This window comes from Oryx dammah, unplaced genomic scaffold (genome assembly GCF_014754425.2).
Source record: "Oryx dammah isolate SB20612 unplaced genomic scaffold, SCBI_Odam_1.1 HiC_scaffold_13, whole genome shotgun sequence".
Classification (NCBI taxonomy): Eukaryota; Metazoa; Chordata; class Mammalia; order Artiodactyla; family Bovidae; genus Oryx; species Oryx dammah.
The window spans coordinates 39,789,567-39,812,131 of NW_024070197.1; the positions used below are offsets into that span (position 1 = coordinate 39,789,567).

Below are 22,565 nucleotides of genomic sequence, written 5' to 3' on the forward strand. Positions count from 1 at the left end.
GCTCCCTGTGCCTCTGAATTGGGGCGGGGGAACTGACCTGTGCCAGAGACAGACAGCTGGGCTCCGCCGACCCTGGCTTCCTTGCCGTCCTCTGCTGGATCAAACACAGGGTTAACTGAAAAAGAGGGGGAGCTTTGTTCCCAGGCTTCTCTGGGGGGCCTCTTACCCTGGGGGAAGGTCCTGACTCGGTAGCTTCCACTGATCTGGTCTCTGCCTCCCTGCACGCTCCATGCACCACCTGCCCCCCACCAGCTTCCTGTCTGTTCAGACAAGCCATGCTCCTTCCCACCAGGCCTCAGCGGTGGGTGGATGGCCCCAGAGCCAAGGGCCCTCTTTCCCTAGCCCTTCCCTTCTAGAAATAAGCCCCCTCCTCAGAGAGGCCCTACTGCCTGCATGCCCCCCACACCCCGGGCCTCCTCAGGACACCTCATGAGCTATCAATGCCTGCAATGAGTCCTGGGTCCACTGTGTTTCCCCCAGAATGTCAGCTCCTCCAGGGCAGACTTGGTTATGTTCCCTGCTGCACGCCCAGCGCCTAGAGCCACCTCGGTCAGGAGTGTGGCTGCTCCTCTGCAAATTCCGGTTGTGTAAATATTCACTGAACTACCAGCTGCCAGGCACGCCCTCAGCCCATCGGTGCCCTGGGAGAGCAAGACCCAGGCTGGCCCGCGGCCTCCGCTCTTCTCAGCCTCGCAACCCCCACCCTTATTTGTCTTCATATGCGTTATTTCTATCACGCTTCTAAAAGTAACTAATTCAGATGTTTACATGTGAACTTAAACATAGCTCATATCCCTACTCTATGCCCCAGCTTTCATGGCCTCTCTGTGTGTGTTTTCATGCTCTGGAGTCTTCACGTGGCTCTTCTCCCCCATCTTTTTCTCTCTCCTGTCTTAGTTCCTCTTTATCCCACCTGGTTATGAATGCTCTCATGGTGATTCGGGGAGCTGTGTCCAGTCAAGCAAGGCCTTGAACTAGTCACATCCCCTTTCAGGACCTCAGTTTCTCCACTTAGAAATCTGATGATTTCCATCGAAAACTGACTTTCTAGGAGTCTGTAACCTTTTATTCCTTACTAATCTCCCCCTGTCCTCCCTGAACCACTTGGGAAAAAAAAAATGGGTTCTAGCACTTCCTGGGATCCTGTTCTGTCTGTGACAGGGGTGTCGAGAAGTGGGGGTACTCACTGTGTGCCTGCATCACCTCTGAGATGTTGAGGCCCTCACGCATCCTCATGACACAAACACCGTAGTTGAAATCAAAAGCGTCGCTGGAGAGAGAGGTCATGGAGTCAACCTGCTCTCGGCCCCCAGCCCCCAGCCCCCAGCCCCCAAGGAGGCCTGTCTAGAGCTGACCTGGCCTCCCACCATGCCATTCTCCTCTCTGGGCCTCAGTCTCCCATCTGTATAATGTGCAGGCAGGACCGGAGAGACGGCTAGGACCCCTCTAGCTCTACTGTCTGAGGCACTATGGATCCTACAGACCCTCTTGGGGGAAAATGAGTCAGGCCAGTCTCAGAGCCAGCCCTGTCCTCCTGATTGTTGCTGTTGTTCAGGTGCTAAGTAGTGTCCGACTCTCAACCCCATGGACTAGACTGTAGAACGCCGGGCCTCCCTGTCCTTCACTATCCCCTGGAGCGTACTCAAACTCGCATCTGTTGAGTCGGCGATGCCATCCAGCCATCACATCCTCTGTCACCCATTTCTCTTCCTGCCTTCAATCTTGCCCAGCATCAGGGTCTTTTCCAATGAGTCAGTTCTTCGCATCAGATGGCCAAACTATTAGAGTTTCAGTTTCAGCATCAGTCTTTCCAATGAATATTCGGCGTTGATTTCCTTTAGGATTAACTGGTTTGATCTCCTTGCAGTCCAAAGGACTCTCAAGAGTCTTCTCCAGCACCACATCTTGAAAGCCTCACACGTGGCTAATCTTTACAACTCTACCAACAGAGGTGGGGATGGGAATTGCTACTCCCATTTGACAGATGCAAAATCTAAGTTTTAGGGAGTAACTTGTCTATGATTACATGCTAAGGAAGTGGCCAGTTCAGATCAGAATTAAATAGCTGAAGATGGACATGCACACAGGAATGGCCTCACTCATGAAGACAGCAATGGGCTGTCTGTATGGTATGTCTGGACACACGCCACAAGTATATTAACTGCCTGGTTGACACGGTGCCCAAGAGCCCACCATCAGGGTTAATCTACTCAGCTAAGCACTGCCCTCTCTGAACTCTAATCACAAATCTCTGGGACAGGACCCTTTAGGCTTCAGCAGTTTGGAGTTTTGGCATATTGAAGCCAATATGTAGGGGTTCCTATAGAATGGGTATGTACTGCCTCCTGCTGTGATTTTGCTAGAGGCAGTGAGATGCACTGCTCGGTCATACAGCTGGTTCCCAGCAGACCTGGAAGCCAGGCCCAGGTCCCCACACTCAGCCTCATGTTTGTTAAATGCTCCAGCACACTGCGTCTCTATACCCCACCAAGGCACAAAGGCAGCTCAGGCAGGCGTTTTCTGGAGTTTGCACAGCAAGAAATGAAAGAGAAAGGGTTTGGAGTTAACCCTGAAATCTCCAGAGAGTTTATCTCTGGGTCCCATTCCCCAGTTTGTCGCCTCCTTGGAGGCCTGGTTTCAGTGGTACCACCTCACAGCTTGAGAGCTGGGCATTTGCAGGTCTTTGTAGCCCCCAGGTAAGCACACGATTTTCACCTAAAAACTCACATTTTCGACTTCTCTGAAAAACTAGAAGATCTGGCCACAGTGGGTCCTCATTTCTGCCTGGGCGCGATTAGCTGGAGCCAAGGAACACCTGTTCTCCTCCATTTGCCACAGTCTCCACCGTTCCCTAATGCCCCATACCTGGCCCACTTCACTCTGTTACTTGCCTGTTCTCTGCCAATCTGGGTATCTATGACCCACAGGGCAGAGGGGGACCCTCCGTCTGCCTTTTTCTTCCTCAGCTTTGAACCAGTGGACTCAGCTTCTTAGAGTGTCCACTGCTTCCCCTCTACTTCCCAAGGCCCAGGAAATGCCAAAGACCCAGATCAAGAGACCTCAGGCCCTGCCCTGCCTGGTGACTTCACTCACTGCAGGATGCCAATGTAGTCTTCCACCGTGGCTGGGTGAGCCGACTGCCAGTTCTTCTTGAACCCGACCACCAGAATGTTAGGCTTCATCCTCCCGAGACCTGTGGCCTGCCAGGGGGTGGGGATGAGGTGGCGGGTCAGGCCTCTGTTCTGTGACTAGGGTGGAGCTTGGTCTCAGCCCAGTTTCCCTCTCCGCCATCGGGTGGGGGCTCAGGAGAAATATCCCGCAGTTCAAGGTCCTGGCTGCCTGGATCCACCCATGAGAAAGGTGAAGCTACAGCCAGAGTTACTCCCTGAGGCCTCTGCAAGCAGGGCTAACGGCTGGGCTGTCCCATCAGCTCTGGATTATCCCAGCTACTGTTTCTTTATGGAGTTATTTCCTATAACAGGGGACTTGAGTTTGGATGTCAAGCTTGGAGTATTCCTGGGTCACCTAATCCGTACATCTTTTATATTTCTCTTTATATAATGTAAAAAAAATTTTTTTTAATTTTTGAGGTAAAGTTTATATAACATAAAATCAACCATTTAAAAGTGTATAATTCAGTGGCATTTAATACATTTAAAATATCGCACAATCATGACTTCTACCTCTGCTCCAAGTAGTTTTATAATCCCAATAGGAGACCTTGTATGCTCTTTTTTAATTTTGAGAAATATTGGAAACTATTGAAAAGGAGTCCCCTATGTTGATTCAGAATTAACAACTGTTATTTTATCCATGCATCCCACTTTACAAATAAGAAAACTGAGCAATAAAATGAATTGCCTGGAATGGAATGTTCTAGAACTTGACCTGAGTGGTGGTTTCATAGCACTGAGTGGTGTCCGCATTTGTAAACATATATCAAACTCTACACTATTTCACTTTGCTGTCTGTAGATTATATTGTTAAAAAGTCCCCAAACCACGAAATGTGTCATCAGCTCCCACCAGTCTCCAAAGCAGTGTCCCCGGGGTCCTGGGCACTTGGAGAAAGTGCCCTGAATCAGCACATCCAGAGAGGGGGAGAAAGGTGGGACTCCCATCGCAGCAAAAGGGGCTTCAACTAGCCCACCAGGGCATCCCACTTCAGGTTGCCACAGCAAGTAGTAAGGCCTGTGGGGAAGCCCCAGGCCCACCCACCTGCATGAGAACCTGGACACCGCTGCGGAGGTCCTCGGCGAGGACGTCGGAGTAGAAGGCCTTGATCTTCCTCTTGTTCAGCCACTTGGTGTGCCCGTTGGCGATGAGCCGGAGCTCAGGCATCCTCTGTTTGCGGGGGCCCTGTGGGTGGCAGGGACACATGACCTCAGGGGTGGCCTTTACCCTCTGACCTGAGACACAGCTACTCTCTTGCCCTGGAGGTTGTCCCCTGGGCTCACTGCTGGTTTCCTTTGTGGAATTAGGGGGGAAAAGAAGGAGGAGGGCTTCCCTGGTGGCTCAGCTGGTAAAGAATCTGCCTGCAATGCAGGAGACCTGGGTTTGATTCCTGGGTTGGGAAGATCCCTGGAGAAGGGGAAGGCTACCCATTCCAGTATTCTGGCCTGAAGAATATAGTCCATGGGGTCACAAAGAGTCAGACATGACTGAGCAACTTTCACTTTCACTTTTTCACTAGGCAGGGGGAAGGCCAGGAGGAAGATGGAGGGAGCAGGTGAGGGGTGGGGCAGTGGGGAGAAGCCAGTGAGAGGAACAGGAAAGGAGAGAGAGCCTGTCCAGGCCCCACAGCCCCTCCTCCGGCCCCTACCTCACCCCACCCCACTCCCACCCTCGGGGGTGGACCCGATGCCTGAGGCTCCTCCAGGAATACAGCCCCGCCCTCTCTGCAGGGGACACTCACCATGAGCACGTGGCCACAGATCATCAGGCTGAGGTTCCGGGTGAAGGTGCCCACAAAGTCCACCAGGGCCGGGCGGAAGTTGGGGGGCCCCGTGAGCACCAGGCACTGGGGGCTGAAGGGGGGAAAGGAAAAGAGCTATTAGGGCAGAGTTGGGGGTGTGGATGCCAAATGGAGTTGCTCCAGGCGTTGCCCCAACTCCAGGACTCCCTTCCAGACAGAGGAACCACCCTGTGGTCCTCCCGTCCGTGACTCCTTTCCAGCTCTCCCTGTGGCCAGCCACCACACTGGGTGTTCCTTGTCCTTCCTGCTCAGACCACCACAGGCTCCCCTGGGGCGAACCTCCCTCCTGCTCCTCCACCTAGGGCCCCCGCTCCAGCCAGCACAGCATGGTGTGAGCAGAATCAAGACTGCGAGTGGGGAGGCCCCTCACTCACAAGGTCACTGCGTTACCGGGTAGAAGAGGCAGCCAAGGCTCACAGTCAAGGGTCACTACCAGACTCAGTTGGAACCAGACAAAACTGGCCACTCACCAGCTGTGTGAGTTGGGGCCAGTTACTTAACCTCTCCTTGCCTCAGTGTTCTCATCTGTGACTGGGGTTAGCAGTTTCATACACCTCAGAGATTTGTGCCAACGCTGTGTAGGTCACCTAGCACGGGATTGAAACCCAGATACGTCCGATTATTAACATTGTGATCTGTTGGGAAAGGGATCCTGGAGGCACAATTTTCCTCACTTAGGAGGGGAATCAGCTTCGAAGAGTACTTGGGAGAGGCTCAGAACAGTCAGCCTCACGAATTATAACATCAGAGCACCCTTACGAACACAGGTGGCCCTTAGAATCTGTAGCTTCTACATCTGCAGGTTCAACCAAGTGTGGTGGGGACTTCCCTGGAGGCCCAGTGGCTAAGACTCTGCACTCCTAATGCGGGGATTGGGGGTGCAGGACCACCCCTGGTGGAGGAACGAGAGAGATACCACATGCTGCAACTGAAGATTCTGCACACTGTAACAAAGATCAAAGATCCCATGTGCTGCAAATAAGACCCAGCATGGCCAAATAATATTTTTTAAAAAATCAAGCATGGAGATTGAATCTGGATGTGGGACCATGGACAGCAAGGGCCAAAGGTACTAGGCTTTCTACATAAGGGACTTCAGCACCTGAGGATGTTGGTATCTGGGCAGGGGATGGGGAGGTGGGGCTGGATCCAGACCCCAGTGGACACAGAGGGATGTCTGTGTTGTCTGTGTTTGTATCGCCCAGAGCATATTCCACTGTGGAAACTTAGGTACAGAGAGGCCACTAGACTTGCTTGGGCCCCACTGAGCAGTGTCTACTCTGGTCTCCTGACTGCTGGGCGATGCTCCCCAACCCTGCTCCCTCTCCGAGAAGGAGCCGTGCCCATCCTGGGTCTGCTGGTCAGGTGTCAGGTCTTGGCTGGGGATCTCCAGAGCAGGGTCAGGGCCAGCCCTGCACCCCAGGCACCCGGAGGCTGTGCTCACCGGTAGTTCTTGATGTGGTCCTCCACCTCGTTGAGACCCACAGAGTAGCTCAGGGCCAGATTGTACGAGCCCGCCTGTACCGAGGAGCCCCAGTTCACCTCTGAGGTTGGAAGTCACGGGAGAAACCAGACATTAAGTACGAGGGAGGGAACGTTGACCTTTAGGAAGCAAACACTCATGGGAGCAGCTGACAGCCTGTAGTTCTGTTCCTAACCTTTGCACTTACAATATGGCTACACACTCAATCATTATACATTACATCAAGCTATTGAACTCTACAAACTAGTCTCCTCCTTTGACAAACAGACCTTGGAAGGCCAAGTTCAACTTGAGAGTTCTAGGCTTTCCTGGAATTCTTTATCTCAACCCGAGAGTGCTGTCTCTTGGGACCCTTGCCTGCCTGCGTGTAGACATCCCTGCCCCCGCATCCAGGCTCTGCCTGCCTGCCTTCTATCAGGCAGCCCCTGCTCTGGTATGCACACCAGCAGGCCGGCCACTCTCCAGAGGTTGGACCTGAGCAGGCAATTTCAAGCCCTGGGTGTCTGGCAGGGGGTGGTGTGGGCTCTGAGTGGGACACTCCCCGGGGGCTCCTCACCCCGTGGGGAGGGATGAGGTTGGAGGACCAGGAGCCCTTGGGAGCACAACTCTGAGACAGACCCTCTGGCTGAGCTGACGGGCAGGCTGGCTCGGCAGCCTCAGGGCGAGAAGGGGCAGCCTGACCCCCAGGGGCCTCCTGAGACACACACCTGGCTTCTTGTAGATCACATAAAGCAGGAGGAAGAGGACCACGCCGATGGCGATAAGGGCCGCCCACCAGGTGAGAAGGAACATGATGACCACGGAGACGATCGCCCCAAACAGCGCTGCCCACTTGCTGTAGTATCGGAACGAGGGTCTCCACCCTGGTGGGGGGCACAGGGCACGGGGGTACACTTAACACTCTGGAGTCTCCCTCTGAGCCAGCACAGCTGGGCAGGGTCAGGGTGGCAATGCCCATAGTGCCCAGAGCCGGGGTCCCAGCCTTTGCCCACCCATCTTGCTTCCTGAGATTGGGCTTGGAAACACTGATAGGGCCACATGCCTGCCTTGGTTGGCACCCTCCCATGTGAACAGGCTGTACCAAAGGACAGGCATCTGGCTCTGGCCAAATACAGCCACAGGACATCCAGCGTCAGCAACAGTGCCGGCTTCCGGGGCTCACACAGAGCCGAGGGGGTGAATGGAGGGGAAGGAGTTGACTCTGCATGGCCCACATCTGCAGCTGTGCCAGGGCCACCCCACGGCACAACTCCAAGGCACCGTGGTCCACGGTCTAGGGGAAAGGTGGCTCGAGGGCCAGCTTATCAGCAGTTTCAGGCCAAATGGAAAAAGTCTTCCTGGAAGACTCTTTGCTGCCATCTGCCAGAGAGCATTCATAACATATAAATCTATGACGTCATGAGTGGCGCCCCCTGGAGTCGGGCAAGTGCAACCTGCAGCCACTCTGTGACTGGTGATTTTCTTCCCTCTCTTGGGAACCAGGTTCCTGACTCCCTTAAATCTGGGGGAGGAAGGCACGAGAAAAGCCTCTGCACACTGTAAACAGTGTATGAATCCATGCAGAGTGTACATTGTAAGTGCCTGATAAAGGATAGCTGCTGTTATTATTATTATCGGAAAGTTACCTTTAATTGACTTCACTTTGACAGGTGACCTTGGTCTTCCCACCTGCATCCATGTCTTCCACGCCCCCTCTTCATACCCCAGCCCCAAGTGTCACTTCCCATGGAGAGATGAGGGCCTTGCTTACCAGGCGAGTTGGTGATGGAGGCATGGAAGCAGCTGAAGTTGATGAGGGCGTAGGAGCACAGGAAGAAGTTGGAGATGATGGGGGCGATGGTGTTGAGCTCAGCTTCAGGGACCCAAGGGAGAGAGGAGACAGTCTGTTGGGCAGCTCCATCACAGAGTCCCCAGAACCTTCCCTCTTAGGGTAAGGGAATGCCAGACGGGCCACCGAGGCTCAGTGAGTCTCAGCTTTCTCATCTGTGAAAAGGGCCCGTCATTTTGTGAATCTCAAAGCCCATTGTTTCATAAGCTGCAAAGTGTCAGCTCTATGGAAGATGGAGAGGAATGGGAGGGTGGATCCTGTCAGGCTACAGGATGACCCAGGACAGTGACCGTCACTTCTTTTGTGACCACAAATTGTAATAAGAAATACATCTTACAATGCGACCCAAGACCCATGCCATCTGTTACCTGAAACCTTGAGACCATATCACAGTCCCATCCACAGTGGAAGCCTGCTCAAGAACTGACTCCTACCCTTCCCTGTCTCACGAGCCCCCTGCCCTGGCACCCCGGCACACTTCTGCACATCCTTGTCTCGGGGCCTGCTTCCGCATGATCCCCGAACAAGATGAGCGCCGCTGTGTGCTGAGTCTTCTGTACACAAGTCCATTGAATCATCACAAGAACCTGCCCAAGAACATCTAAGATTACTGTCCTCCGTCTGAGGTCCTGTCAGAACCACCCAGATGAAAGGACTTCAGATTGGACAAGGGGGTGGACTGAGGGTGATCAGGAAACAAGCGGCAACATTCGGGATGCTGGGCCTGGCCAGGTGCTTCCAGCCCTGGGTGTGGCCCTCCTGCCTCTTCCTCTGGTGTAGGACCCAGTCTGGAAAGTTTCCCTCAAGTGGAAGTGGGGCTAGACCACTAGGCTACGTTTCCTGGGTTGGCAGTGCTGGCCCAAGTCGCAGGGATTCAGCTGTGGCAGGAAAGTGCCCCCGATCCAGGGGAGGTTCACCAGTCACTGACCCTGGCCCCATTCCTGCATCGGGAGGAGGGTCAGGGGTCTTCATGGCCACTGCTCTTGCTCGGTCAGGTCACCTCTCTCCTAGCACTCTCTCCTAGCAGGTTCTGCCTTGTTGGCTAAACTTCAGAAAGTACTGGGGAGTGGGCACACATGAGTGTGTGCATATATGAATGCATGTGTGTGTGTACATACGTGGTCTCTTCCTGCCCATCAGCGACACACCCTCTACGCATTGTTGCTCCCATTTTGCAGACAAAGAAACCGAGGCTCTGGGAGGTGAAGTAACTTCTCCAAGGTCACTCACCTGGCACATGGCAAAGCCAGGATAGAGGTCAGTCTAGCTAACTGATTAACTGGGATCTTTCTCCAAGGGCATCCCTTGTCTCGGACCCCAAGGGACCCAGTAGTGCAAGGTCTGAGAAATGAGGTTGGTGTAACTTCTGAACCTACAGAGATAGTGACCCAGCTGCTTGTATCAGCTCCCAAGGAGCAATCAGTCGCTTGCCCTGTGCTCCCGGTGTTTCCTGGGGGCTGGTTCAGACCTGGGGAGGGAGGGCCCAGATGCTAGCACACAGGAGGGCAGAACCAGGAAAAGCAGGTCGGGCCCTGCCCGGTGACCGGCTGGAGAGGTGGCGGCCCTGCATGCCCTTGGCTGCTCACCGATGATGATGAAGGCCACGGCGATGGCATAGGCCAGCAGGTAGCCGCGCACCGGCTCATTGTTCTTGCCGTAGCCTTTGCCGAAGAAGCCGATCAGCGGGTACAGCTGGTCCAGGCACAGGCACTGTGGGCACAGGGCGACGCGCTCACCCCGTGGCCGGGACCTGCCCGTTCCCCTCCGCTGAGGCCACCTGGACCCCAGCCCCTGCTTGCTCTCTCGGTGACCTCAGCAGGGCACTTCCTGGCTTCTGTCTCTGTGAAAGTGGGGAATATTCCACCTGGCTTCTGTCTCTGTGAAAGCGGGGGATCTCCTGCCCTCCCCACTTCACCACGAAGACTGAAAGGGGGCTGATCACATCGGAGGGAGACTGGGAGGGTGGGCTGCAGATGGGGTGCCAGATTGTGAGGGAGGGCGCGGGACGGGAAAGATGGGTGCTCGTCAAAGCTCAGCGCAGCAAGGGGGCTGCTTCCTGCAAGCCTTTGCTTTCTCAGCTCCTTTCCCTCCCATCTAGACACCAGGTCACATGACTCCTCTGGCCTCTGGAGGTCACCTGGCCTCCCAGACCCTCCTGCCCCCTCCTGCGGCCTCACCTGGAAGACTTTGGCGGCAGAGACGAGACAGGCCAGGGCAGAGGAGAGGGTGGCCCCAAAGATGCCGGCTGTGATCAGGGGTGCGAAGCCCGACACCATGCTCATGGTCTGTAGGGACATGGGGTTCAGACCCCTGAGGTGAGGAGTGGGCCCAGGGCCCCCACCTGGGTCACCCCAGTCCCCGTGGCAAGCAGGGGCTCTGTCTGGAAGCTTCCACCTGAGCCGGCAACCCTCACTGGGGCCCCTATCTGAAGCTCTTTCTCTAGCCTACAGCCATCCCCCAAGCCTTGTCTTTTCCAGCCCGTTCCAGCCTCCACCCAGCCCTCCCGGCGTCTGGCGGGGCGCGCGTGCCTGGTAGTAGTTGATGAGGCCGTAGCGGCAGCTGTGCTGTTGGGTGCACTCGGTGAAGTTCCAGCCGTAGCCACAGGCCAGCCCCTCGCAGGCGCCTGAGCCGGGGGTCACCGTGTCATTCAGCCCCCCAGAGGCATCTCGAACCACACAGGAGCCTGGGGAGGAAGGAGGGCGTAGGGAGGTCTCCCTCCCCCCTTCCCTCCTCCCCTGCCACCCGGAAAATGCTGGTCACTTCTGCAGAGGGCGAGATGCTACTGCTGGGCCAGCTCTTCCTTTACTTTGTAATAATGATAATCATTTTAGCTCTATGCAGGAGCACTTTTGACATGCCAGGCCCTGTGTTAAGCATGTTAAACACTCCTGGGAAGCAGGTATTTCTATTATTTTTGTTGTTGTTGCTATTCCATAGAGGCACAAGGAGCCTAAGTGACCCAAGGTCACAGTGTCCTCCTTATGATGCAGGCCTGACCCTCAGGCCCCAAGTGGCTATGACTGTGCCGTGTCCCTTGGCCATCTGTGAGCAGCTCACCTCACACGGTGGTTACTGAGAGCAAGAACGTGTGTGAGGGGTCTCAGTGAGAGGCAAGTGTCAACAGCCCAGGCCTGGGTCCAAAGCCCACCTCTACCACTCAGGCTGTGTGACCTTGGGCAGGTCACTAGACCTCTCTGAGTCCTTACTTTCTCCTCAATCAAAAGGCAGAAATGACCAGTGCCTGGATTAAATGTAATAAGGCATGTAAAGGACTGAGCACATGATAATAAGTCAGTTGCTAGAATCATCTTCCTTGTCCTCAGCATCACTATTTTTATTATTCTTAGAGTTGGAGCTTGATTTTCCCTACAGGATTTTACACCCTTGAATCTGTAACCTGAGGTTTGAAGGGATCAGAGGAGCCTCGTCTGACCCCACATCTCCACCACAAACTACCTCCCACCATAAAGATGTTCTGGTTGCCACCACGGTGCCCAACACAAAATAAAATCCACGGCTCCACTTCCTGGTGTTGCCATGTCTTCTCAGCCCAGCCCTCCCTGTTAGAGAACTGACTGCACCCTGTGGCCCTTCCAGCGCTCTGGGCTGGCGGCTTACCGATGGTGGCCGAGATGGCCAGGTAGGAGACGGTGGTCCAGAAAATGGCCATGAGTGTTCCCTTGGGGATGGCTACTGCAGGGTCCTGGAGGAGAGAGGGAGGGAGAGGGGATTTGGGCAGCCCCTCCCAGGCCCTGGCCTTGTCAGGCTGAGGGTGGGGCCGCCACCCCTGACCTTGGCCCCTCAGAGCCCCTTCCCAAGGGGCACCTAGAGACTGAGCATCCACAGAGGAGGACGGGACAGAATGAAGGTGGCGGCTGAGACCACACCCAGGGCCCTGGGAGCCGGGGGCAGGGAGAGGAACTCCTAGCAAGTCCTCTGGTCCCTGAGGACACCTGGCCAGTGCTTTCCCTGGGGGCTGCGAGGGGGAGGGCTCCTGAATCAGCCTGTGTGCGTGCATGAGTGCTCAGCTCTGTTTGACTCTGTGCGACCCCATGAAATCCTCCAGGCAAGAATATTGGAGTGGGTTGCCGTTTCCTTCTCCAGGGGATCTTTCTGAGCCAGGGGTTGAGCTCATGGCTCCCTCGTCTCCTCATTGGCAGGCAGATTTCTTACGACTGAGCCACCTCGGAAGCCCCCTGAGTCATCCTGCCTGCAGTCAGATTCAGGTGATCACTGGGTAGGCTGCCTGTCCTCCCACACCTCAGCCCCCTCCAGCCTCACAGAGATGCTGGAGAAACAAATCCATCCTTGTTAAGCTCCTAGACCAGGGCCCAGCTCATCAGTTGGGTTCGCTGCATGTAATCCCCATTACGCATCAAGTGATTTGTTTGATTACATAGCCAGGAATATATAGACCAGTCCCCAACTTCCTCCTTCCTCTCAGACAAAGAACTCTGCTGGTGCTTTCCTGGCAGTAACAGCAGACCTTCACACCCACATCACATTCACTCTTCCAGGCACTTCTCCAAGCATAGCTTCCTGAGAGGTGGCTGGTGGGGAAACTGAGGCCAGGGAGCCAGGAGGAGGGCCCAGTTTGCAGAGCCTTAAGCAGCTCGGCCCTGCCATGTCGAGGTCCATAGCCTCAGGCCCACCCCTGGGGAGCACTGGTCCTGGGTGGAAGGATATAGGCTGGGGGTTTTACAGCAAGTTTCTGATCTAGGTATGGACCCCAGCCTGGAGGGCAAGGCCACATCAGCCATGGGAAGTCAATTGGTAAACCTTCCCGCCTTCCCTGGGCCATTCTGCTCGCCACTCAGCTGGCAGATGCAGAAAGCATCAGAGGTGACATAACTTGGAGGGACTGTGACACTGTTCAAGTTCATGGACAAGTCAAAACAAAGCTGGCTATGGTCCAGCTCTCTGCCTCAAACACCGAGGGCCTGAGGTGGAGCCCGTGGTCACTCTGTGATGACGAGGCCCTGAGGCCTGGCCCAAGGGAGGAGGTATAGGTGGGATCCTGCCCACACAGGGCAGATGGTGTGCCTGCCACAGGGAGGACCGCAGTGCACTGGGGAGCAAGGTGGGGGAGACACTGCCAGAACCCTGGAAGGCCTCATGGTGGAGGGGATGACTGAGGTGACTCTGAAGGTGCTGGGTGAGGAGGAAGGGGGTGGCAGGCCAGAGAGAAGTGGGAGCAGAGGTGCCGAGCTGAGGGAGGCCGGAGTCTCTGGAGCATCCTAGCTCTGAGGTCTCTGCTCTGCAGCCGTGGTCCAGCCAGCCCTGCCCTGAGAACCAGGAGGGCTCACTAGGTCAAGCACACAGGGTCCCTGGGCCCAAGGCCAACAGACCAGGTCAACGTTCCATCTCACCTACAATGGGATGAATAGTGTCTCCAAAAATTCACATTTATCTAGAACCTTAGAATAGGGCCTTATGTGGAAATAGCATCTTTGCAAATGCAGTTAGTTAAGATGAGGTCATACGGGCTGAGGTGGGTCCTCTGTCCAATGACCTGGTCCTTGTAAGAGGAGGCAAGACCACAGAGACAAGCAGGGGAAAGAAGGCCACGTGAGGACAGAGGCTGAGACTGGAGGGAGGCAGCTACGCGTGAGGAAGCCCCGGGATTGTTTGAAGCCTCTAGAAGCTGGGAAAGATTAAAGGCAGGAGGAGAAGTGGCCAACAGAGGATGAGATGGTTGGATGGCATCCCTGACTCAATGGACATGAGTTTGAGCAAAGTCCAGGAGATGGTGGAGGACAGGGAAGCCTGGTGTGCTGCTGTCCATGGGGTCGCAAAGAGTCGGGCATGACTGAACAACTGAACAACAGCAAAATAAGTTGGAAGAGGCAGGGAAGGACTCTTCCCTAGAGCCTTCAGAGGGGCATGGACTCTACAGAACTGTGTGAGAATAAATTTCCGCTGTTGTCAGTCACTAAGTGGGTGGTTAACGCATTATAGCACCCATGGGAAGTGAATACACGAGGCCTCCATCCCGCTCTCACATCTTGGTCTGAAATCTCAGAGCCCAGCTCACAGATCAGGGATATCTGGGTCCACATCCTGCCTAGCTCTCTCTGGCTGTGTGCCTTGAGACCAGTCCCTTACCCTCTCTGGGCCTCAGCAGCCCTCCCTCCTCACCTGTGAAATGAGAGAGTAGGCTGGCACATAGCAGGTGCACAAGCAAGCTCACCGATGTGAGCGGTTAGCTGTGAGCTGTGTGGTCACACAGCCTGGCACAGACCCCACGGCAGTCACCAGGAAGTCCTTCGTCTCGGCCCCCATCTCCCCATCAGAAAAATGACTTTATAATAATGCTTTCCTTGGCCTTAGCACAGGGTGGTTATGGAAAGGAGGCCTCCCTGGTATTGTGGTCACGAGACTGCTCTGTAAGTACTAAAGGGTTGGGGGACGTACGGGGTGAATGGAGACGACGACAACTTTGTCATCACCCCTTTAGGGCTTGGCTTACATGTCACCTTCTCAGTGGCTCTGGCCACCTTAGCCCCACCGCCGCCCCAGGGATTCCCTCCCTGCTTCTCTGCTTGATTTCTCTCCCCATCACTCAGCCACCATCAGGCAAACTACATGTTTTACTTATGTATTTGCCGATTGTCTCTCCCATGAGGCATGTGAGCTCCATGAGGGCAGGAATCTGTGTGTTTTGTTTACTGCTGCTTACTTACTGTCAACAAGACGCTGGCATCAAAGCAGGTGCTCAAAAACACTGGTTGAATGATGAAGTTGTAATGAAGTTGAGCCTTCGGTATTCTAGAAACTTGGTATTACAGCTCCTCTGCTCCCTGTGTGCAGGGCCCTGGGCAAGACCCTGACCCCTCAGAACTGGGTCTGCTCCTCTGTAACGTGGGGGCGTGATGCTAGAAGACTATGGTGGCACCAGGATATTATTTGTAAAGAAGGAGGCACCCAGAATTCCCTGGTGGTCCAGTGGCTAAGACTCTGAGCTCCTAATGCAGGGGACCTGGAATTGATCCCTGGTCAGGGATCTAGATCCCACATGCCTCAACTAAGGCCTGGAACAGCCAAATAAATAAATTAATTTAAAAAAAAAAAGAAGGAGGCACTGTGTTGGCCACAAAATGACACTGACCTTGACAACTGGCCCTTGGCACTTCCTCTGGGCTGGGCGCTGTGCTAGCAGTTTATGTAAATTAGTACGCTGAACCCTTCCTGCCCTATGAAGACATGGCTGCGTGAGTCCCATTTTACAGCTGGGGAAGCTGAGGCCCAGAGAGGTTTTAATGGACTTGCATAAAGTCCCCACGAACAGGACTACTCTTTGCTGAGGACATGCCGTCCCAAGGAATGGGCAAGGGGCCAGAGCCAGGAGGAAAGGGCCCCTTTAGGGTTCAAAGGCATTTAAGACAGAAGAAGATACCCCTACCACCCCCAGCTCTGAAACAGCTGCTGGGCCCTGATGACTGCACACTGGGCTGGTCAGTAATCTAAGAAGCTTGATGAACCATCTAGATAAATCCCCAGGCTATGATTTTCTATGACAGGGCTGGGAGGGGGCACCAGGCCACTGAGCACATGCCTGAGCTCTGCCAGGACCTCAGGACAGGCAGACCAAACCCCTGCTGGCCGCTGCCCAGAGAAGGGAGGGAAACAGCAAACCCAGCCTCCCTCTGAATTCCGGAGCCAGGCTGCGTTCGAGAATGCCAACACACGATTCCTAATTCACTCAAGAACATGATCAGGGAGCAGTTTCAAGCAGAGCTGGCAGTGGAGGGTGAGGGTTCCCAGCACAGAGCCAGGCTCCTCTCTGTCCTCCCCCATGTGTGTACCAGCTCCTTGGTTAACCCCTGCTGGAGAGGCCTCCGTCGGCACCAGCTTCACCTCCACCCAGAAGTGTTGCTGGAGCTCCTGCCACCTCAGCCTGAACGTCTCCCCTACTTTATTACACACTCAACTTCTGCTCTTACACTTCCCGTTTGCCATAGCCCACCACTATCCACTCAACAAACCGGCACAGGAACCTAGTGCTAGTCAGACTCAAAGCTGGGAATGGGGACACAGAGTGAGCCCCAGCTCTCCAGATGCGGGGGGACAGAGATGCAAGTGGCCAGACACGCCTACCCTAGGGGAACTGTGACGCTGACAATAGGGCAGGGAGAGATGTCAGGATGGAGGTGTTAATCTGCAGGAGGGACAGATCTTTGCAAGGTGAAGAAATGAAGAGGGGGAGCCCCAGGTGGAGAGCACAGCAGAGGCAGAGGTGGGAAGGAGGGACAGGGGAATGGGGGCAAAGCGGTAGGTTCTGAGGGCTGGGCAGGGGTCATGGAAACAGCAAAAGTTCCTGTGGGGCTGGGACCTCCCAGGCCAAGACAAGGAGCCTGCCCAATCAGGAGGGTGGAGGGCCTGGGGAGGCTGTGCCTGAACCCGTCTGAGTGTTGGAAGTCAAGCTAGCTCAGTCTTCCCCTTAGGCTGGGAGTACCAGGGTCAGTGGAGGAGACCAGCCCATTTTGGGGTCTCCTTTCAAGGCCTTGAGCGCGGTGGTGCCAGTAAACGCCCTTGGAACTGAATGGGCTGAACAGGATGGATTTGGGCTGCTCTGGATTGAGTTAAGCTGAAGTTTAAAAGCTCTGGCCCTGGGGGCTCAGTGCCCAACCCAGTAGGACATCCTGGGAGGAAGGAGCAGGAAGTGGGAGGGATGGACGTCCTGCTCACCTTGAGGTCCCCAGAGATGTTGGCTCCTGCCAGGATACCTGTGGCCGACGGGAAGAAGATGGAAAACATCCCGAAGAAGCTGCCGTCCATGCCTCTCCATTCAGGCACCAAGTTTTGGACAAAAATATCCGCTGGAAAAATGAGGCCTGAGTCAGGGCCTCCTGGAAGGTCTGGCACCCCTTGCTGGGCCCAGCCAGGCAGGCAGGGGGCTCCCATAGCAGCTCGCGCCTCCCCATGTAACCAAGCAGGATCCTACGAGGCCTTCCCGGAATAGACCCCTGCACACGTCCTCTGACTGCCTTTTGTCTGGTAGAGAAAAAACCTTAGTCAAAGAAGAAATTTAATTAGGGAAGTGAGAAGATGCAGAGAGAATGGAAAACAGTCAAGCAAGACATAATAATAATAATTTAGTCGTTAAACAAAGTACCTCCTCTTTTGCTGCAAGGGCTGTAGATAATATTCTGAGCCAAATCCTTTCAACTGTTCTGCAGCCACTGACACCCCCAGCAGGTGGGAGAAGTTAACTGAGTGCTGCCCAGAAGTACGCAGACCCCAGACCAGCTGGAGCCAGAAGGTTGATGATGCTGACTCCCGACCCACCTCACCACCAGCCAGTCAGGAGAAGGTCCTCGAGCTGGTTATGCACCCACAGCCCCCTCCCTCTCCCTGTCTTTATAAACCTTTCCCTGAAAGCCTTCAGGGAGTTTGAGTCTTTTAAGCATTGCTGCTGCTGCTGTTAAGTCGCTTCAGTTGTGTCCGACTCTGTGCGACCCCATAGACGGCAGCCCACCAGGCTCCCCCATCCCTGGGATTCTCCAGGCAAGAACACTGGAGTGGGTTGCCATTTCCTTCTCCAACTTTTAAGCATTAGCTGCCCTAAACTCTTTGCTTGGTGCCCTGCAATGAACATTGCACTTTCCATCACCACAACCTGGCATCAGTAGATGGGGTTTACTGCACACAGGCAAGTGGACACAAATTTGGCTAGGTAACGGAGCCCTCAGAATGGGCCAGGTTGGTGGGCAGACTGTCTCTGTCTCCAGAGCCACAGGCGGGGCCCCAACCCACACATACCTCGGTAGCTGAAGAAGCCTTTGGAGGCCTTCTCCTCAGATGGGGGGATCAGTGTCCCCACCAGATAGTTGGCAAACGAGACCATGATGACGAGGAAGAAGAGCACCTGGGCCTGGGGGAGAGGAGCCTGGAGGTCAGACAGTGGCCTTGCCTGTTCAGGGAGCCCCAGCGGGGAAGAGCTTGCCCAGGTCCCTCACTCTCTCATTCTTTCTTTCATTCAACACCTATTATGCTGCAGCCAAGCTCCTGTCTTGCAGACAAGGAAGATGAATCTAGCGAGTGAATGGGGGTGTCACGGGGGCTGGGTTGGGGCTCCTTTAGCAGGGTGGCCTGGGAAGATGTCTTCAGGTTCCTAGAGGAGGAGGAGAAGGGAGCAGCAGCGTGACAGGAGCATTAGCTTGCTGCATTCAAGGAACTGGGAGGACACGTGGAGTAGGAGGTCAGAGGGTGAAGGTGAGGAGGGAATACAGGGCCATGCTCACCAAGCCTGCTGCTGAGGCCTGACTTCTCTCCCCTCGTTTCATGCTGAACCTCTAATCTGGGGCTGGGCACAGGTTCAGATGATGCTCACTTTTCCCTAGGCCCCCTTGCAGTAAGGTGTGGCCGTGGACTGCATTCTGGCCAATGGGATATGAGCAGAAGGAATATGTATAACTGCTAGGCTGGGCCGGAAAAGTAAAGGGGGACAGGGATTTTCTCCTTTTCACCCCCTTTCCCCTTCCTGGGGCTTCCTTGGTGGCGCAGTGGGAAAAAATCTGCCTGCCAATGCAGGAGACACGATTCCATCCCTGGGTTGGGAAGATCCCCTGGAGGAGGAAACGGCTGCTGGCTGGGCTGTGGCCAGGGAAGTGGGGGCCGTCACGGGCCAGGCAGATGAAGGCCGCACCCCAGGGGTGGAGAGGCCACAGGGTGGAAGGAGCCCGGGTACCCCCCACCAACCCGCCCCTGGGGCCACACACACGAGAGAGAAGCAAACGACTCTGGCTTGAGGCTCCCTTCCTTGGGGTCTCTGTCACAGTGGCAGAGCTCAGGACCCAGCTGATACACACCAGAGGCGGAACCAGGAGCAGGTCCCAGGACTCTGGCTTCTGCTCTTGACCTTGCTAGGGCCCCTCTCCAACCTCCTGCCCTCACCTTGGACTCCCACTCCATGCCAGCAAGGGAGATGGCCAGCAGAACCGTGACGGTGACCACGCCAATGATGCGGATGTCATTGGTGGGGTCCACGATGGGCGAGCCATACTCCTGGGGAGAGGACAGGCCAGGCTGCATGCTGTCCCCGCACACCCCACCCCTCCAGGCTCCTCCACCTTGATTTCCCTCATTTATGGGTGTCTGCTCACAGGAACACACACACTCACTCCCCTTCCCTGCCAATAGGTCCTCCGTAGCAACTACTGCATGGGCCTGGACAATTTGGCCCTAAAGGCAACACGCACCCTGGAAGGTGGTTTCTGGGAATAGTCTTTATTTGCTGAGATCATCATAGTCACCCGCAGTGGTCAGACTGTGGATTTGGTCCCTGATGGGAAAGCTGGGCAGAGAGAGGGGCAGGAAGGCCTGGCACAGATGGGGTGGGGGAGGATGCGGCAGGCCACCTGGGTTCCCTCTGCCCAGGCTCCCACCCCTGCCTCACCTGGAGCAGGTCCCGCACAGTCTCTGCGAAGCCCACGGTGTGCATGGCCACGCCCACGGCATTGGCAAAAGCAAAAATGAGGCCAATGGAGCCACCTAGCTCTGGGCCAAGACTCCGGGAGATGAGGAAGTAGGTGCCACCTGCAGGGGACAGAGCCAGGAGCCATGGCACGAGAGGAATTGTCTGGCTGGGATGGACTTGGGGTGGGCAGAGCTGAGGCTGGGAGGAGGTGAGCATGGGACCCAGTGGTCCATGGGGGAGGAGAGACCCAAGGCCACCCCTTGGGTGTGGAGAGACTGCCCAAAGCCTACATCTGCAACCAGAAGAAGCATCCCCTATTTGGGCCGAGGTGGAGGGTAGGGAGCCCCCAGGATGAAGACTCAGGGTCCTACCAGAGGAGGATCTGGAGGCTGGGGTGGGGCCCACCTGACTTGACCTTGCCGTTGGTAGAGATGGCGGAGATGGAGAGGCCTGTGATGGAGGTCACGGTGACCGAGAGCAGGATGATGATCCAGGTCAGGACTGTGGGGGTGGGGGAATCATTGCCCCAAAACTCAATCAGAACATTTCCAGAATGAGAAACCTGAGTCAACCAACTGATTCACTATGGGACTTAAGTTACTTTCCTTCTCTGAGTCTCAGTGTTCTCATCTGAAAAATGGGTGTCTACCTCATGGTATATTCTGAAGAGCCAGGGAGCTGATAAGGCAACGTGTAAAGGATCTCTACATATGGATAGGTTTTTTTTTTTTTAATAATAAGAAATATAGTAATAGTTACCTCTTGCTGAGCACCTCTGGTGCCAAACCCTCTGCAGTTTTATGCACAGCAGAGGAACAGTTATTGCCACATTTTGCTAGTAAGGAAACTAAGGCTCAGAGAGGTTAAATGCTTGTCCAAGGTCACACAGCATGCTACGGAACCAGCAGCTGCTCTGTCCTCAGTGAGAGATCCTAACCCAGAAGCTCTGTGGGAGAAATCTGGCTCCAAGAGGTTGACTTCCTGAGGGCAAACTGAGCCAGGGAGCCCCCAGGCCTGCCGACCACATGCGGTGCTCCTCGACCGCACTGCCCTCGGCCACTGCAGGGCCCCGTGGGCTCCATAACCTGAGTTCAAGACTGGGAGGACCAGGCCCCTTCCCCTGCACCCCAGAGGCAGCACTCACCAATGCCCGCTTGGGCGGTAATCCAGGGGAGCCGCAGATAGAGAATCACACCCCAGATATTGAGCATGCAGCGGATCTGGGAGGAGAGGGGGGTCAGAGGCCACCTGGGGGCCGGGTACGCCAACATCAAACACATACATCCCTGTCCCCAGTCATGGCCTGGCATCAAGCACCTAGAGGACATCTGGGCTCTTTCTTTGCTTCACCCACGTGAGCAGGTGCCCTCTTCAGTGCCTCTCTGGTTCTATGGGGCAGGGAGGGGAGGGGTACCCAGAGACCCACCTGTCCCTCCCATCACTCTCCTACCCTCCTTCCATCGAGGCCTGAGGATGGGCAGCAAGTCTATCACCCCTCACCCCGCTCCAAGCCCAGGGTCCTGTGTCTGCCGGCCCCAGTCATGGCCCAGTGGCCAGCTGTTGGCCCACAGCCTGGCATTTAGGGAGAACTTGGCAAGTGCCAGCTGAGCTGATGCCCCACATACAAGCAGAAGTCAGGGGTTAGGTTGCTGTGACGTCAGCTTCCAAATTTAAAGCCAAGCTGGAGATCACAGCTGAGGCTGGAATTCCCACATGGGAGGGATGTGGTGGTCTGCAATTACAAGTCCTGGAGATTTCTTTCTTTTTCCTTTTAGTCTTAAAAAACTTTAAATTTAATTTTAAAAAATTGAGGTATAGTTGATTTACAATATTATATTAGTTTCAGGTGTACAACAGACTGATCCAAAATTTTAGGCCAGGAGATGGTGAAGGCCTGCATATGTGCTGAGGCACTGAATGGGGCCCACACAAGGCTCTGGGCAGCAAGGGAGGGAGGGAGGCCAGACGCTGGATCTAGAGGGAGGGGTGACCATTCAGATGGAGAAAGAGGCACAGTCCACAGGGAGTTGAAAGAGTTAAGGTCAGAACCCAGGCCTCCTGCCTCCCACAGAGTGGCACTAAAGCTTTCTCCTAGACCTCATGTGACCTCCTCTGTAAAGTCCCATAAAGTCTTTCAAAGCCAAGTTCATTAGACTGTTTGCCATCTCGGTGGGACCTAACATGGCAAACCGGCTCCTTCTCATCGCGGAGAATGAGAACACAGTTGTGGAGCTGTGTGTTATGTGCTGCCCTCTCGTGGCTCTTAGGGGGAAACTCAGTTTCTCTCAATAACTCCAAGGCAGGCATTGATTCATGCACTTTATATCTATTAACTTGTTTAATGCTGATCATTTCATAGATGAAGAAAGTGAGGCATGGACAGGTTACATGATGAGTGGAGCAGTCAAAGAGAGATCCACCCCAGGGCCAGGCCTCAGTCTGGGGGGTGGGGTGGTAAATGGAGGTCAGGAAGCAAAAAGGGAGAGAAAATCTGAGATCGCTTTGCAGATGGGGAAACTGGGTCATGGGTCTGCTTTGACTACTGCCTAATCAGAGTCAGAGCTGAGCTTGAATGGAGCTCTGTCTCCCCAACCCCCATCCCTGGACATCCCATCCACTCACCATCACCCCTTTGACCCAGCCAAAGCGCACGGGCTCCTCAGGGTTCTTCTCGCCATTGGTACCTGCCTCATCCTCCACCAGCCCATCAGTCATCTCATGGCTGGGCCGGCTGTCAAAGGCGAGGGCATGCAGGTGGCTGCCTTCCTGCTGGCAGCCCAGAGACCGTGGGTCAGGCAGGCCGGGGTCAGGACAATCCAGCTCCCCAGCTCCTCCACCATTCAACCTCCAAGGCAGCAAAC

The 22,565-nt window shown here is 55.0% G+C and overlaps 1 protein-coding gene across 1 annotated transcript in view; it reads right to left on the minus strand.

Moving 5' to 3' along the window:
* SLC12A3 (solute carrier family 12 member 3) overlaps window positions 1–22,565 on the minus strand; it is a 39,577-nt gene that overhangs the window by 16,363 nt on the left and 649 nt on the right. The window contains exons 2-20 of the mRNA XM_040253941.1: window positions 22,327–22,473; window positions 20,849–20,924; window positions 20,110–20,205; window positions 19,684–19,823; window positions 19,182–19,292; window positions 18,048–18,159; window positions 16,974–17,104; window positions 11,904–11,988; window positions 10,814–10,968; window positions 10,463–10,570; window positions 9,872–9,995; window positions 8,208–8,309; window positions 7,165–7,320; window positions 6,419–6,518; window positions 4,915–5,026; window positions 4,218–4,358; window positions 3,094–3,200; window positions 1,188–1,270; window positions 38–115 (exon numbers count right to left, since the gene is read on the minus strand). Coding sequence (XP_040109875.1) covers window positions 38–115; window positions 1,188–1,270; window positions 3,094–3,200; window positions 4,218–4,358; window positions 4,915–5,026; window positions 6,419–6,518; window positions 7,165–7,320; window positions 8,208–8,309; window positions 9,872–9,995; window positions 10,463–10,570; window positions 10,814–10,968; window positions 11,904–11,988; window positions 16,974–17,104; window positions 18,048–18,159; window positions 19,182–19,292; window positions 19,684–19,823; window positions 20,110–20,205; window positions 20,849–20,924; window positions 22,327–22,473 — 2,164 coding nt within the window. The remainder of the gene's footprint in view (window positions 1–37; window positions 116–1,187; window positions 1,271–3,093; window positions 3,201–4,217; window positions 4,359–4,914; window positions 5,027–6,418; window positions 6,519–7,164; window positions 7,321–8,207; window positions 8,310–9,871; window positions 9,996–10,462; window positions 10,571–10,813; window positions 10,969–11,903; window positions 11,989–16,973; window positions 17,105–18,047; window positions 18,160–19,181; window positions 19,293–19,683; window positions 19,824–20,109; window positions 20,206–20,848; window positions 20,925–22,326; window positions 22,474–22,565) is intronic.